The 16398-nt window shown below is 34.4% G+C and overlaps 1 protein-coding gene across 8 annotated transcripts in view; it reads left to right on the top strand.

Annotated features, from left to right (window-relative positions):
- CCSER2 (coiled-coil serine rich protein 2) overlaps positions 1–16398 on the top strand; it is a 185886-nt gene that overhangs the window by 115744 nt on the left and 53744 nt on the right. For all 8 annotated transcript variants that reach the window (XM_073878722.1, XM_025880619.2, XM_025880621.2 and 5 more), the window contains one exon: positions 13312–13395. In XM_073878722.1, the coding sequence (XP_073734823.1) occupies positions 13312–13395 (84 nt within the window). The remainder of the gene's footprint in view (positions 1–13311; positions 13396–16398) is intronic.

Genomic DNA, 16398 nt, shown 5'->3' with positions numbered 1-16398 from the left:
AAGCAGGCTTCCCGCTGAGCAGGGAGCCCGACACGGGGCTCGATCCCAGGACCCTGGGATCATGACCTGAGCCAAAGGCAGACGCTTAATGACTGAGCCACCCAGGCGCCCCACTACCCGTCATTTCTAATGGTGACTACTAGTTTTTGAAAACATAGATTTGTTTGCCTGTGTTTTAACTTTATATAAGTGAAATTGTATATACTCTTTTTGTATCTGGCTTCTTTTGGTCAACATTTTGTTTGTAAGTCATCCATTTTCTGCATTCATTCACGTTGCTGTAGATAAGAGTATTACATAATGTGAATATACACAGTTTATTTGTTCTACAGTTGATAAGCATTTAGCAGTTTTCCAGTTTGGGATTACTATGAATAATGCTGCTATAATATTCTAATATGTGTCTTTTGGTGAACATATGTGTACATTTTTGTTGGGTCTATATGACTGGAATAGCTGAATCATAAAGTATGTAGATATTCAGCTTTCATATATAATGCAAAAGCAGTTTTCCAAAGTAGTTATGCCCATCCATTTTCTTGCCTCCCATCTTTTTTCATTATTTTCCCTGTTTGCTTTTATCATATTATCATTGTCAGCATCTGTTTTAACCCTAGGGTAGGAAATGAAAACTCTAAGATGGAATAACGAGAAGAGCATGATGATACCTCTTTCTGACATTTTCTTTGGGATTGTAAAATATTTGATCCTGATGATTCATACCCTATCTACCTGTTTAGGGGATAAAAATAAGTGTATAACAGTGTTTTATGAACTGTCAAGTGTAATATACAAATGTTTTATTTCATTATTTCCTCTCACCTCCAATGTTGAGAATAAAACCATTAATTTTTCCCTCTTTTTTTTTTTTAAAGATTTTATTTTGTTTTGACAGAGAGAGACACAGCGAGAGAGGGAACACAAGCAAGGGGAGTGGGAGAGGGAGAAGCAGGCATCCGTGGAGCAGGGAGCCCAAAGTGGGGCTCGATCCCAGGACCCTGGGATCATGACCCGAGCCGAAGGCAGACGCTTAATGACTGAGCCACCCAGGCGCCCCTAATTTTTCCCTCTTCTAATGCTTCTTTCTGCCCCTACCTTGGCTCTTGCTCTCTGTGTAAGTGAGTGAGGGAGAGTGTGTGTGTGTGTGTGTGTGTGTGTCTCTAATGGATGGAATATTTAAAGCAGCAGCATCCTGGGTGAGTGTACTAAGAATTAAGGAGCTGCTGAAATAATGCCTCTTGGTGGCAGAGAACCACAGAAAAGCCAGGGACATCATGCTTCTTTATCTCCGGACTTCTTTCATCATTCTAGGGGGAAAAAGTTTATGAAATATACATGGAAAGCATATACACAACATAAGGGTACAATTAAATGAATAATGTGAAACAGTTTTGTACTCACCACCCAGGCTAAGCTTAAAGGAGGCATTAAGAAGCTCCTCTGTACTCCTTCCTGATTACAGTGACTTCTCTTCCAGAGTCTAGCATTTCCCTTGTTTTTCTGTTAAATTTTAGCCATCTGTGTTTGTAATCCTGTGATACTGGTTTTGACTCTTTTAGAAGTTTATATAGATGAAATTATACTCTTAAGTGTTTCTCTGTGATCTTAAGGCATTTTAAGCATTTTAAGGTTCATTCACATTTATGTTCTGTTTCATAAATTTTCCATTTCTGTATTTTATGAACAAACAATAATTTCTTTGCCCATTTTACTCTTGATGTACACTTTGTTTCTTTCCAGTTTGGGGTTTTTTCCTGCTATGACAAATAATATGAACATTTTCCTGGTACACATGTACGAAAATTCTTCTGGATTCATTAGGAGTGGAATTTCTGAATCATGGGGCATAGAATTATTGTACTCTAGAAATATCATATTTTCCAAAATTGTTCAATCTGTTTCACTCCCCTTAAGTAGTTTATGCTGTTTTCCATTGTTCTACATCTGTGCAACACTTGCTGTTATCCAACTTCTTAATTTTTGTCATGTGATGGGAATATAATGATACTTAATTGTGGCTTTATTCTGCATTTCTTTGACTAATAATAAAATTGAGCTTCTTTCTGTGTTTATGGAATGTTTGTTGCCTGGTCATGTCTTTTGTCTGTGTGTGTGTTTTAGAGTTTTTTTGTATATTCTAGATATAAGTATTTTGTTATGTGTTGCAGATACCTTCTTCTCTTCTGTAGCCTCCTTTTTCATTCTGTGGTATCTTTTCATGAAGAAATATTCTCAACTCTAATGTAGTTGAATTTATCAGACCTTTTCTTGTGTGTGTGGGTTTTTTTTCCTTTCAGAAATCTTTGTTTAAGAAATCTCTCCTTGCCCTGAGGTTATAGACATAATCTCCCTTTCTTTTCTAAAAAATTAAGAGTTTTGACCTTCACAATTAAATTACAAATACCTTGGAATTGATGTCAGTGTGTGTAAGTGTGAGATAGAGATCCACTTTCATTTTTTTCTATATGAATAATCAGTGGGTTCGGTACTAAAAGTATTAAGAATCCACTCTTTTTCCTCGGATATGCGGTACTTGTCCATATATGTGACATTATCCCAATGTCAAGTCACACAGTCTAACATTTATAATACGGCTTGATAATACATCATCATGGTTCCCTATCTTGCTCTTCTGCTAAAATATCTTAACTATTCTTAGTCTTTTGCTTTTTCATAAAATGTTAGAATCATTTTGTTGAGTCCTATGAAAAATTCTTTTGGGATTTTAATGGGAATAACAATGAACTAATAGATCAATTTCAGAAAGAATTAACATCTTATAATATTTATTTACTTATTTAAAAAAGATTTTATGTATTTGACACAGAGAGAGAGAGAAAGAGAGAGGGAGCATGAGCACAAGCAGGGGGAGTGGCAGAGGGAGAAGCAGGCTCCCCACTGAGCAAGGAGCCTGACATGGGGCTTGATCCCAGGAATAAAGTTTTATACTTTTTTATTTAGAAGACTTGTATAATTTTTTTTAGATTTATTTCTAGTACTTAAAGTTTTTGTTGCTATTTTAAGTGCTATCATTTTCTAACAGATTGTTGCTGGTTTACAGAAGTGCAATAGACTCTTGATATATTGAGTTTGTATCCAGCAACCTAGATACAGTTATTAGTTATTTAATAATTTATCCATAGATTTATTTGGAATTTTTTATTTAGATTATTATATAATTTGCAATAATGACAGTTCTTTTTCCTTTTCAGTGTTTGTATTTTTCCTTGCCTTATGGACTGGCTAGCAATTCCAGGTTAATATTGATTTGTTCCTGTCTTGCTCCTGAACTTAACAGGAGTATTTTCAGTGTTTGCCTGTTAAACATGATATCTACTATATCTTTTTTGTGGATACCCTTTATGAGATGAAGGAAATTTGTTTTTTATTTTATTTTTTAATATGAAAGTTTAAAAAAAAACATTCTAATTCTTACAAAAACATTTTAAGGGTCTCCTGGGTGGCTCAGTCGCTAAGCGTCTGCCTTCGGCTCAGGTCATGATCCCAGGGTCCTGGGATCGAGCCCCGCACCGGGCTCCCTGCTCCACGGGAAGCCTGCTTCTCCCTCTCCCACTCCCCCTGCCTGTGTTCCCTCTCTCGCTGTGTCTCTCTCTGTCAAATAAATAAAATCTTTTAAAAAAAAGATACGTTATAAAGGGCAAAAGATAAGATACAAACTGAGTGTGTGATTGGAACGTATAGTTCTTCCCAGTATTATTTTTATAGATGTAATACCATTTCAGTCTAAATCAAAACACCTTTGTGGTGTTCATGAAAGTGACTCCAAAGCTGTTAACACCAAAAGAGCTTGTTCTTTGTGTTCTTTGAGAAAGACTGAAAGAGAAAGGGGGGTGGGAAGGAACTCTTTAGAGCAGGATTATAATACTGACACAAATAGAAACATAAAGCAGTGGAAAAGAATAGAAATGCAGACATATGCACCCAGTTATCTACTAAAAAACAATTGGACACAGAAAGATTTTAAAGGAAATGTTGAGGAAAAACTCAGTAGTATAGAAGCAGTTATTTAGTTCATACTATAGTAAACAGGTGGTTTGAAGAGTTTTTTTTAATTAAAAAAATTAGAAGAAATTTACAACTAATATTTTCAAGTAACAGAAGAAACCTGTAGAAAAGGATATCCTGTCTCAGATATATATAATTAGGGCTCAATATAAAAGCTGAAACAGAGGAAATTTGTAAATACTATTTGCTTAGAATATTACAGACCTGTCCATATATAACAATGTTCTAGTCAATTGAAATGCCAGATTTTTCTGTTTTAAAAATGTCTTTACCCCAACCATTTGTTAGGATCACCTCATCTCTGCAGCTGTTATTGAAAATCAGACTTTATAAGTTTGCGTTCTAGAAATCCTCTCAAGTATAGCTTCAATGATTAGATGTTAAATCCCATAAGTGAATTACAGCATTACTCAAAAATTATTCTCAGTGCACATTGTAGAGTCTATGTGATTGTTCATCCATATACTTTTGTTTTTAAAGAAACGACTTTTCAAAAAGAAAATGAAAAAAATCAATCTCTCCTCTTCCTCTACTCCCTTTCCTAGGATGCCTCTTGTGATTGTGTTGTAGCATATCTGAAAAACAAGGCAGCTTTGTTGACATCACTGATGATGCTTGTCAGCAGAGATTGGTCAACGCTGCCAAAACTTTTTTGTTAGTCATTTCAAGTATCCATGTCCATTGCAGCTGCTCTGGAACTCATAGGAAGATCCCAGTTTTTGCAAACTCATGGAAGAACCACTTGGGTAAGATGGAGTTTGTTATAGGGTTTTCCAGTAAGTTAATATGTGGAAGAGTTAAAATGTTAGAACGAAAGTTTACCTTGATGCTATGTCAAAAGAGAAAAGTGAAAGATGGCTTGCTGACAGTAGTCTCCTAATGCTCTTAGAATAAAGGAAAGTTTATCTATCTTTTTGAATCTTAAATAAAATGTGAATGGCACAAGAGTTAATTAAGGTTAATTATATTTAGAGTTTAAAAATCCTAACTAGAACCCATAGAAACTTCTGAGACACTTCACTTAGTAAAGCGGCCCAGCATACTTGAACAATCAGTTAACTATGAATTGCTTATTTTTCGTGCATTGGTGTGTTGTAGTTATTATGTATTTTTGCATCTGTGCATTTGTTAAATATGTTTATGCAAAATGCTTAGAACAGTGCCAGCATTGTCCAATAAATGTTAGCTTCTTAGTATATGTAATATGAAGCATGAACATTGCATGCATGATTGTTATTCAGTGTTTTTTTAAAAAGAGAAGGTTTTCTGTCCATTTTATATTTTTCTTCCCCCTCTAATGCTTAAAGAAGCTTTTCCTAATTTAGGCTTAGGCACTTTTCATTTGAATCAAGGTTTAATAGGGAGTACTACCATTGGTTAGTCTCAGAGTTATTTGGAGGGGAGATGGTTTAGTTGGAGATTTTATTCATGATCTTTAGGCTCTTGTACTCTGATGGAAATAAATTTTTCCCTGTTTGATTGCCTAAGTCTAGACTGCTGGACATTAATAAAAAGTGGAATTTTTTTTCTTTGAGGCATAGCAAATAACTTAAACATTAATAACTCTTCATTGTCTTGGCCTATACTATAAACATTTTATTTAGAATAATATTTTTTCAGTTTTCAAAAATACTGGTTTATGTATGGGCTTTCATTTTTTATTGATTTCTAGTCTTAGTACATTAACAGTAAAGAACATCTATATGATATAAGTCCTTTGGAATGTGTCAATATTTGCTTTTGTGTCCTAAAGCAGGGGTTGGAAGACTTTTCCTTAGAAGGCCACATAGTAAATATTCTCGCTTTTTGGAGCAAGAAACAAAATTGCAGCTCTTATGTTGATATTTATAAAATCATTTAAAGTGGAATCATTTAAAAATGTAAAAGCCATTCTTAGCTCATGGACTGTAATAAAAATAGACATCTGGCTGGATTTGTCCCATGGACCATAATTAATTATTCCCTGGCTTAGAGTATGTTCAATTTTTGTGACCATTCTGTGTTTGTTTGAAAAGAACATATATTCTCTATATTTTAGGTAGCAGTATATCTATTATATTAAGCTTTTTAATTGTATTATTTATATCTTATTCATTCTTACTAAATTTTTATCTTTGATCTGTGAGTTTCTGAGAGTAGTGTTAATTTCCTGCTATAATTATAGATTTTTCAGCTTTTAATGCTGTCAGTTTTTGTTTTAGTATCTTCAGGCAATTTTATTAGGTATATAAATGTTTGTGATTGGCATATCATCTTGGTGGAGTGTTTCTTTGATCACTAAAGTCCTTTTTTTATCATTAATACTTTTTATCTTTAATTCTTCCTTGCCTCTTGTGTTATAGTAATATTGGTATGTCAATTTTCTTTTTCTTGTGATTGTGAGATTTATCTGGTGTTACACTCTCCCTTTGTTTGCTTTAAAATTTTTTTTAGTCAGGTCTTTTACTAATTTTATAGGGCTGCCATAATAAAGTACAAGCTAGGTGGCATATAACACAGAAATTTGTTCTCTCAAAGTTCTGAAGGCTAGAAATCTGAAGTCAAGGTGTTGTCAGGGCCATGTGCTCTCTGGAGGATCTAGGAGAGGAATCTTCCTTGCTTCTTTAGCTTCTGGTGGTTGCTGGCAATCTCGGGCATTCTTTGCCTTGTAGGTACATCACCACTGTCTCTGCCTCCCATCTTCACATAACCTTCACATGACCTCTGTGTGTGTGTGTGTGTGTGTGTCCAAATTTTTCTCTTCTTATAAAGACACCAGTCATATTGGATTTAAACTTGATACTAATCCATTATGACCTCAACTTGATTACGTTTGCAAAAACCCTATTTCCAAATGAAGTCACATTCCCAAGTTTTGGATTGGCATGAATTTCTAGGAGGACACTATTCAATCTAGTACAGCTCTTTTGAGGTATAATTTACAAGCACTAAAATTCAGCCTTTTTTGTTGTATAGTCTGTGAGCTTGACAAATCTGTACAATTGCACAGGTATTACAATCATCCCCAAAATTCCACCCCCCCCTTTTTTTAACTTTTACAGTCAATCCTTATACCCACTGCTAGCTCCTGGCAACCACTGATCTTTTTTTATGTCTCTGTAGTTTTGCCTTTTCAAGACTGTCATATAAATGGAATCGTATATAGTCCTTTGAGTCTGGCTTTTTTCACTTACCATAAGTAATTTCAAATTCATTCATGCTGTCCTCGTATCACTAATTTATTCCTGCTTATTGGTGAGTAGTATTCCATTGTATGCATGTATCATAGTTTGTTTATCCATTCACGAGTCGAAGGATATTTGTGTCACTTTCCAGTTTTGGGCATTTATGAATAAAGCTTCTATAAACATTTATGCATACATTTTCATGTGTACATGTTTTCATTTCTCTGGGGTAAGTGCCTTGGTATAAGATTTCTGGGTTTTATGGTAAGTATATATTTAACTTAAGAAATTGCTGAACTGTTTTCCAAAGTGACTGTCTGATTTTGTATTCCTACCAGTGATTAATGGAAGTCACAGCTGTTTTGCATCCTTGCCTGTGCCTGGTATTGTGTTTTTCCAAAAGCCCTTCACAGAGATATGTAATGGTATCTCACTGTGGTTTTAATTTGCATTTGCCTAATGACTAATGATTTTGAGCATATTTGCATGTACTTATTTACTATTTGTGTATCTTCTTTGTTGTCTCTTATTTTGCCCATAAACAAAATATCCGTTTTATTATTGATTTTTGATAGTTCTTTATGTATTTATGTATATAAGTACTTAAGCAGGCATGTGAATGATGAAACAAATGAATATTGAAAAAGTGGAATTTGCTTTTTAGGCAGCTATGTACAATTCTGAGTTAATGAAGTCTGTACAAAACCTCACATTATCATTATTTTTACTGTCGCTATTGTTTAAAAAGTAGCTAACAATTTATAAATGCTCTCTATGAGTTACACACTATGCTCAGTATTTTACCTGAATTATTGCAAATATTTTCTCCCAGTTCATAGCTTCTCTTTTCATTCTGTTAATCGTTTTGTAAAGAACAGAAGTTCTCTTGAAGTCAAAGTTGTCAGTTTTTTTATGGTCATTTCTGCAGTATCATATTTAAGAAATCTTTGCCCAACCCAAGGTTACAAAGATTTTCTGTTTATTTGGAGAATGTTTTAAGTTTAACATTTAGGTCTATAGACTGTTTTGAGAATTTTTGTGTATGGTGTGCGGTATGAGTGAAGTTAATTTTATTGTATATGGATGGGTGTTCTAGTACCATTTGTTGAAAAAACTTTCTTTGTTGAATTGCTTTGGCACTTTGGTCAAAAATGCCTTTGAACATATATGTGGGTCTATTTCTGGACTCTTTTGTTTCTTTGATCAATGTTTGTCCTTTTGCCAATATCACATTCTCTTGATTACTATAGCTTTATACTAAGCCTTGAAGTAGTATGGTATCTCCCAGCTTTATTTTTAAAAGTGTTTGGCTGTTTTAGTTCTATTACCTTATGGTATAAATTTTAGAAGCAGCTTTTCTATTTCTGCAAAAAATTCTGCTGGGAATTGGGGGAGGGCACTGATCTGTAGTTGAATTTGGAAGAGAATTGACATTTCAAAAATACTGAGTCTTTAAATTCATTAACAGAATATGCCTCTCAATTTATGTAAGTCACCTCTGATTTCTTTCATCAATTTTTTTTTGTTTTTAATATAGTTTATCTGTTTTGTTAGATCTGTACCCAAATATGTCTTTTTTTTTTTTTAGAATTTTTGATTTTGATTTTTTTTTTTTAGTTTTGATTGTTTTTTATTTCTTGGATTTTGGTTTAATGTAAATAGAAGTAATTTTTTTATTTCAATTTTCAGTTCTTTACCACAGAAATGGTAGATTTTTGTATATTGACCTTGTATTTTGTGACTTTCCTAAATTCATGTATTAGTTCTAGTAGTAGTATTATAGATAACTTGGGAATTGCTATGGCTAAAATTATATTACTGAATGGAGATGGTTTTATTTCTTCTTTTCCTACTTGTGTTTTTTATTTCTATTTTTCTTGCTTTATTGCACTGGTTCCTGGTTTTAGGGGTAAAACATTCAGTCTTTCACTTAATATGATATTAATTTCAAGGTTTTTTAAGATTTTATCAGGTTGAGCAAGTTCTCTTCTATTCCTAGTTTGCTGAGGCTTTGTCATGAATGATGTTGAATTTTGGCAGAAATGTTTTCTGTGTCTGTTGGTGTAATAATGTAGATATCTCTTGATATGTGGAATCACATTGCTTTTTAACTGTTGAATAAGCTTTACATTCCAAGGATCAACTCCACTTGTGTACGATCTTTTTTTCCTTTTTACATATTGTTGAATTTGATTTAAAGATGTTTTGTTAAGGACTTTTGTGTCCTTAGGACTTTTCATGAAGGTTATTGATCTATCAGTCTTCTTTTTTCTTTCTTTCTTTCTTTTTTTTTTTCTTTAGAGAGGGAGAAAGGAGTGGGGAGGGGCAGAGGGAGAGGAAGAGAGAATCTTAAGCAGGCCCCACGCCCAGCATGAGCCTGACATGGGGCTCCATCTCACAACCCTGAGATTATGACTTTGAGCCGAAATCAGGAGTCAGATGCTTAACTGACTTGAGCCACCCCAGTGCCCTGATCTAGAAGTCTTCTTACACTGTCTTTGTTTGGTATCAGGAAAGTACTAGCCTCATTTTTTTTTTCTTTTTTTTTACCAGGATAGGGGAGAGGCAGAGGGAGAGGGAGAATCTTAAGCAGGCTCCATGCCCAGCACAGAGCCTGAAGCAGGGCTCAGTCTCATAACCCTGAGATCATGTCCCCAGCCGAAATCAAGAGTTGGATGCTCAATCAGCTGAGCCATACAGGCACCCCAAGGCTCATTAACTTGATTAATTTTCTAATTTAATTTGATTTATGTTTTTGGTAAGAGATTATATAGAACTGATATTATTCCTTTAAACTTTGGAAGAATTTGCTAGGAAAACATCTGGCCTTCAATATTTCTTTTACAGAAGGTTTAAATTATGAATTAAATTTATTAATAATCACAGATTCCTCAGGCTGTCCGTTTCATTTGGAGTGAGTTTTGATAGTCTGGTTTTTGAGTAATTCTCCATTACATGTAAGCTGTCAAATTTGTGTGCATAGAGTCACTCATAGTATTATTGCCTTATTTACTTTTAATGCCTGAGACATCTGTAGTGATATCCCTGCTTTCATTCCTGATGTATGTTTTCTGTGTCCTGGTATGTGTCTGATTTGTGCCTTCTATTTTGTTCTTTGGCAGTTTTGCAATTATCAGATAACCAGTTTTTGGTTTCATTGCTTTCTTTCTATTTCTTGATTTTCAATTTCATTAATTTCTGCTCTTTATTATTTTTTTCTTTCTGCTTGTTCTGGGTTTATTTTGCTCCAGTTGTGGATTTGACACCTTTGTATTAATATAAGCATCTCCTACAGTAATTTTTCCTCTAAGCATTGCCTTATTTGAATTCCACAAATTTTGATAATGTGGTATCTTCATTTTCCTTCAAATCAAAATAATTCCTTATTTGCCTTCAGGTTTCTTTTTTGACCTACGGATGATTTAGAAGATTGTTGTTTACTTTCCAAGAGTTTGAAGATTTCTAATTAAATTCCCTTATATTCAGAGAGCATGCTTCATGTGTTCTAGTCTTTTAAATTGAGATACTCAAATATGTAGATTTATGTCTTTAACCATATTTGAGGTGTATATATCCATTATTTCTTCAAACATTTTTTTTTCTGCCCTCCACCCTTCCTTCTGTGACTTTAATGGTATGAGTTTTAGATCTTTCGTTTTTGTCCCATAGCCCCCTCAGCAGGCTGTGTTTTTTGTTTTTTGTTTCCACCAGTCTTTTTTCTTTTCATGGCTCAGATTGCATGATTTCTGTTGATCTGTCTTCAAGTTCAGTCTGTCATCTCAAATGCTGGTATTCAGCCCTGCTAGTGCATTTTAAAATTTGGCTATTGAATTTTTTCAGTTTTAAAGTTTGCATATGTTTCCACTTTATATATTCTGTTTCTTTGCTGAGACTTTCTCTTTCTATTCCCTTCAAGAGTTCTCTTTTACTTTTAGAGAATTTTTATAATAGCCCTTTTAAAATCTCTTTCAATTAATTCCAACCTCTGTCTTGTTGTGGCATTGGTGTTTGTTGATTGTCTTTTCCTGTGTGAGTTGAGATTTTCCTTGTTGTTTGTAGGTTGAGTAGTTCTGGATTGTATCTTAGATCTTTGCATGTTTTGTTATGAGACACTTAATTTTGTTTAAATGAACAGAGAATACTGTGGGATTTCTTGGGGTTTTTGTTTTTGGTTTTTGTTTTAATTTTAAAGCAGGTAAACACTCTGGTTGGATTCAGGCTATAATTTACAACTAGCCAGCTACCTTTTGTAATGTCAGTTCTATTTCAAAGCCTTTGCTGTGCTTGTCAGATCTGTTCTTAGTATACATCTTTCAGAGGCTAGATTAGGTCTGGGCAATGGTCTTAGTTTATTTCTCCAAGTCTTTGATATACTGTTTAGATTGAAGCCAAAGTGCTGCTGAGGGGTGAACCTAGAAAGTTACATACAGCTTTCTGGAGTCACTTTCCTGAGCTGGTACTTCGTGGTCTCCCTGATATTTTCTCTTTACCTGGGGATCCCCTTTTTGTTCCTTCACCCTGAAAGCTGATGTTTTATTTTTCCTGTTCTGCTACTTACTTTCCACAGCTATGAACATGTGCAAGACAAAAGTGGTGTATACTTGTGTTGTGTCCCATTCTTTGGGGTTCCTGCTTTGTAGTGGGCAGGAAGATGATAACTGACATGTTTGAAAATAAGTGAGATTTTACAGCTCCTCTTTTCTCAAATATATAGTTATATGTAGGACTGTTTTTATATGTCAAGGTATTTACAGCAGAGATGAACTTTTACTGAGATGAATCTTGTAAAATTTCTTTCTTTTTTATTTTAAACATTTAACATTCTAAAGACATTTAGTTATTCATTAGGACATTGCCTTCACTCTCAGGTCAAATTCTTAATCTCCAAAAAATATAATTTATTTATTGTAGAAATTTGACAAATGCTTATTTTTTGCTGTCAGTCAATATTACCTATTGAACTTTACTAAATACACATTTGTAGACCCCATACCTAGAGATTCTGATTCAGTGGGTATATAGTATAGTATATAAAGAAGAAAATGACCTACATGCTATGTCTTCTACTTTAACATTCTTCTTTTAATACAGGACATTTCTATGGCCTAGACTTCCTCAGAACAGATATGTCTGAGGAGGATTATGATAATAGCACTCTTGAAGGTTGTTGATTCAATGGGTGTCCCAAAGCAGCTAGGTACCATCTGAACAAACCAGGTGTCCAGCCACACTTGTGCTGCCTTCTTGGTCAGGGGCTCAGTCCCTCACCATCATCCCAGGCATATTCTTTACTGGTTCATCTTTCTCAAAGTTGTCTGTGAATTATTTAACATGCCATTTCTTAGTTGGTTATTCCTAACCAGTTCAGCAAGGGGTAGGCCTTAATTCTTATCTTGTCATTTTCGTTATTGCATTTAAGGATGAGAGTTTAAGGTGCTTAAGGTATACCAATTGTAAGTGTATAACGAACTTTTCGTATATACTTACCCACATAACCACCATACAGTCAAGACATTTCCAGCATCCTAGTAGATTTGCTAATGCTCTTTCCCAGTCAATAGCCCCTTTCCCCTGAGTCAATCCCTGTTCTTATTTCTAGCACAATAAATTAGTTTTTCCTACTCTCAGGCTTCGTATAAATAGAGTCATGGAATGTGTATGCCCCTATCTAGTATTTTTAATTAAATGATTTTTGTGACCACGCCTTGTTGGGTTATTGTTTCTGACTAAAAAGAAAAAATACTCAAAAAACTATATTTAAACTAAAGCAGATTTAGTTTGACTTTCATTTTGTATTTTTTGTAGGTGAGTTAATCTTCAAATTTTCTAGGAAATTTTCCATATTCCTTTTCCCACTCTAAAACTTTCAGTGGCTTTTTGCTTCTTGCTTCATCCACTCATGTAGTATCTTATTTATTTCCACAAATTATTCTTGCCCTAGCTCTCTTTTTCCCTCTTCCACATTTTCTTCTACCTGTGCATAGGGATAAAAAGGAGATTTCTGGAATCTTATTTCCTGTTTGTTCTTTGCCATTGCTAGCATTTGGTTGGGGTGAATTCAGGTTGAAATGAGTGTCTGCAGATACTGTATTAATTTCATGTTTTCCTTCTCTTCTGACAGCATGATGGAAGTGGTTCATTGCACGATATTCAACTCTCTTTGCCATCCAGTCCAGAACCAGAAGATGGTGATCAAATATATAAGGTATAATTAGGAGTCATGGTAAATTTTTCAAAATTCTTTTTTATTACTAAAATTATAAAGTAGTAACAATTAAAACATTTAATAATAAATATGTTAAAACCTGAAGCTTTGCTGTGTTGAGTTTTAATCAGGTCTGTTTTTAACTTTTGCTACCTTACTAAGTTAAAATGATATCACTGTGGTACTTTAATTTGAATTTATTTTATCATTTGGGTAATTATTTGTCTATTACTGGTGCAGGATTCTTTTTCTTAAATCAAGAAATTATTAAATTTTTAAATTCTTTTCGATAATTATGAATAGCAGTTTTTAAAATATAACTACCAATTAAATGATTAACAGGTACTCCTCATATATAATCACATTGAAGAAATATACAGAAAATGAAATTAATTTATCTTTTTTCAGGTTTAAAAGTATAATTATAGAAACCGGATGCATTTTAGTTTTTGAAAATATATTTTTTATAATTTTCATTTTTAGTTGAAAAAATTTTTTTCTGGGTACCTGGGTGGCTCAGTCAGTTAAGTGTCTGCCTTCAGCTCAGGTCATGATCCCAGGGTCCTGGGATCAAGTCCTGCGTTTGGCTCCCTGCTCTGCAGGGAGTCTGCTTTTCCCTCTGCCCCTCCCCCCACTCCGCTCAGTCTCTCCCCCTCTCAAATAAATAAATAAAATCTTAAAAAAAAAAAAAAGAAAGCTCTTTTCTTTTGCAGTTATTTCTGAACTACTATTTCTTAAGCACACTAAAGCATTCTTGGTTTAATGTTTCCAAGTAAAATTATTTTTTTCTTTTACATTCTATTTTCAGGGTTTGCTAGTCAACAAATAATCTTGAAATACTGGTGGCTTACAATGACAAGAATGTATTTCTCACTTGTTATTTTTCTGTATGTTACATATTGACTAGATATCAGCTGGGACTCTATGCTTCTCCTTCATTCTGGGACCCAAGCTGAAGGATCAGCCCCTATCCTGGGACATGTCTTTGTACCTGAGGGAAAAGAGCACTGGCAGAACCACGTGTGGATTCTGCTCGCATGTTGCGTATTTCACTTCCAAATCAAGTCAAGTAGCCAACAGCTGGTATTAGAGGTCAGAAAAGCATAATTTTCTCGTAGGATATAGGGTGACTTATTGGGAACAAGACTGTATATAAAACAACCAAAATCAAAAGAATATAGGATTAATAGTCACATCTGGTTATCTAGTCTTGGTTTTTCAACATGTTATCTTACCTGTTTTTGCACAGATTTCTTCCCATCTCTGTGCTTCCATCCTATTGTGGGTATGTGTAGTATTCTAAATCAGCAGGTCTGCAGTAGGACATCTCTTTTTTTAAAAAAGCTTTACATATACACCAGTTGAGAACCATTGACTTAGATGGTCTCTGATCATCTCTCAATTTTGTTTTGTGACTGACATTTTTAAAGTAAAGTTGACTTTTCCTGCATTCTTTTTTGTGAAAAACTTTTAGAAATAAAATAATTTTTAAAGAAAAAATTTAATTCCAACTTTTTTACACAACTAGTGTCTGTTTTTTTTCTGTGTTCCTTTCCAGTTTGTCTATATATTTAGTGTTACATGATAAATATATTGTTACACGGCATTTATTTCTTGTCCCTATTCCATTTCCTTCCAAGCAGGTAGTTCCTAGTCTTCCTTCTTTTCCAAGGTGAGATGCTATAGCTGATACTGTTTCCAGTACACTGGACTCTCTTGCACTTTGATCATCAAATTCCCAGTTATGTCCCCTGTTCATCCAAGATGGTTTAGCATACAAATATGGCGACTTGTGTCATTGCAAATTTAGGGTCTAAAATCTCCACTGGACCTGCCATATCTCTAATCTGTCTTTTATCTCAGGACAGCTCCCACTTCCATTCCCCTGATGAGCTAGTCTCAACATTGACCACTCTCTTCAAGCCTCATTCTTAGCTGCTCTTCTGTTTCTGCAGGTGGCCTTGTGTTCATCAAGCAAGATCTGCTACCTTCCTTTCTGCCTTCTGACTTACCTGTGTCTGTTATCATTCTCATTCACTTTGTTCCAGTTATAGGACAAAAATGGCCACTATGCTGTGGAAGACCATCCTTTGTTAGGTTCTTGACTATCTTCTGCTGCTGTTAAGGACCTAACTAGCTCCTCCTCTCTCATCTCTCTTCTCAATGCTTTCTCTACTTTCTCTTCATTCTCAGTTTATAAATTTCTGTATCATAAATTTGTCATAAATTCAGTAAACCAAATAAACTTTTCCTTGACTCTCCTTAAACCTTTTTCCAGTTAACATGGAAGCCTGGAAAGATGAAAGCAGCTACTTATTTTAATGCTATAAACATTTGTGTGACTGTTGTTTTAAAAGCTTTATCCTTTATTTTTATGTCACTTCTCTCTAAAATTCCTTACACTCCTCAACATTTTTCCATTTTCCCATTTCCTTCGTAGGTTCCTTCTCTTCTGTAGAATAGAGATTTATATATTTTGTCCATTTCTTTCTGAACTTTTTACTGTCGTGATTTCATATATGATATATGTGTTGATAACATATACAATTTCCCTTTCGTACTTGGTGATCCACTTGCCTACTGGACATTTCCACTGTGTCCCTTCCACAGGTATCTCTAATAGTATATCTAAAACTCACAAATATTCCTCCTCTTTTATTTATGTATTTCTCCTCTTTTATTCTCCATATCTTTTGGTGGCACAACTAATCACCATATCACCCAAGCTAGAAATACAGGTAATCACTCTTGACTGCCCCTTGTGCTCTTTCACATGGAGACAGTCACCAATATCTCCTAATTTTCATTCCTGCTCTTCCTTTTTCTCCCTGTTATCACTCTCTTGGGTCAGATTCCTACTGTCATCTGAAGTATTACGACATCTTGGTAACAAGTTCCCTAGTCTAATTTTGTTGTTGTTGTTGTTATCAAGTGTGTTCTCTAAACAGTTGTCAAAGACATCTCAAATGCACTGTCACTCCCCTGGCTTATTAGGCCATGCTT

Source organism: Callorhinus ursinus, unplaced genomic scaffold, assembly GCF_003265705.2.
Source record: "Callorhinus ursinus isolate GAN/ISIS: 27379988/994484 unplaced genomic scaffold, GSC_fseal_2.0 scaffold31, whole genome shotgun sequence".
Lineage (NCBI taxonomy): Eukaryota > Metazoa > Chordata > Mammalia > Carnivora > Otariidae > Callorhinus > Callorhinus ursinus.
This window is presented reverse-complemented; position numbering and strand designations above follow the sequence as displayed.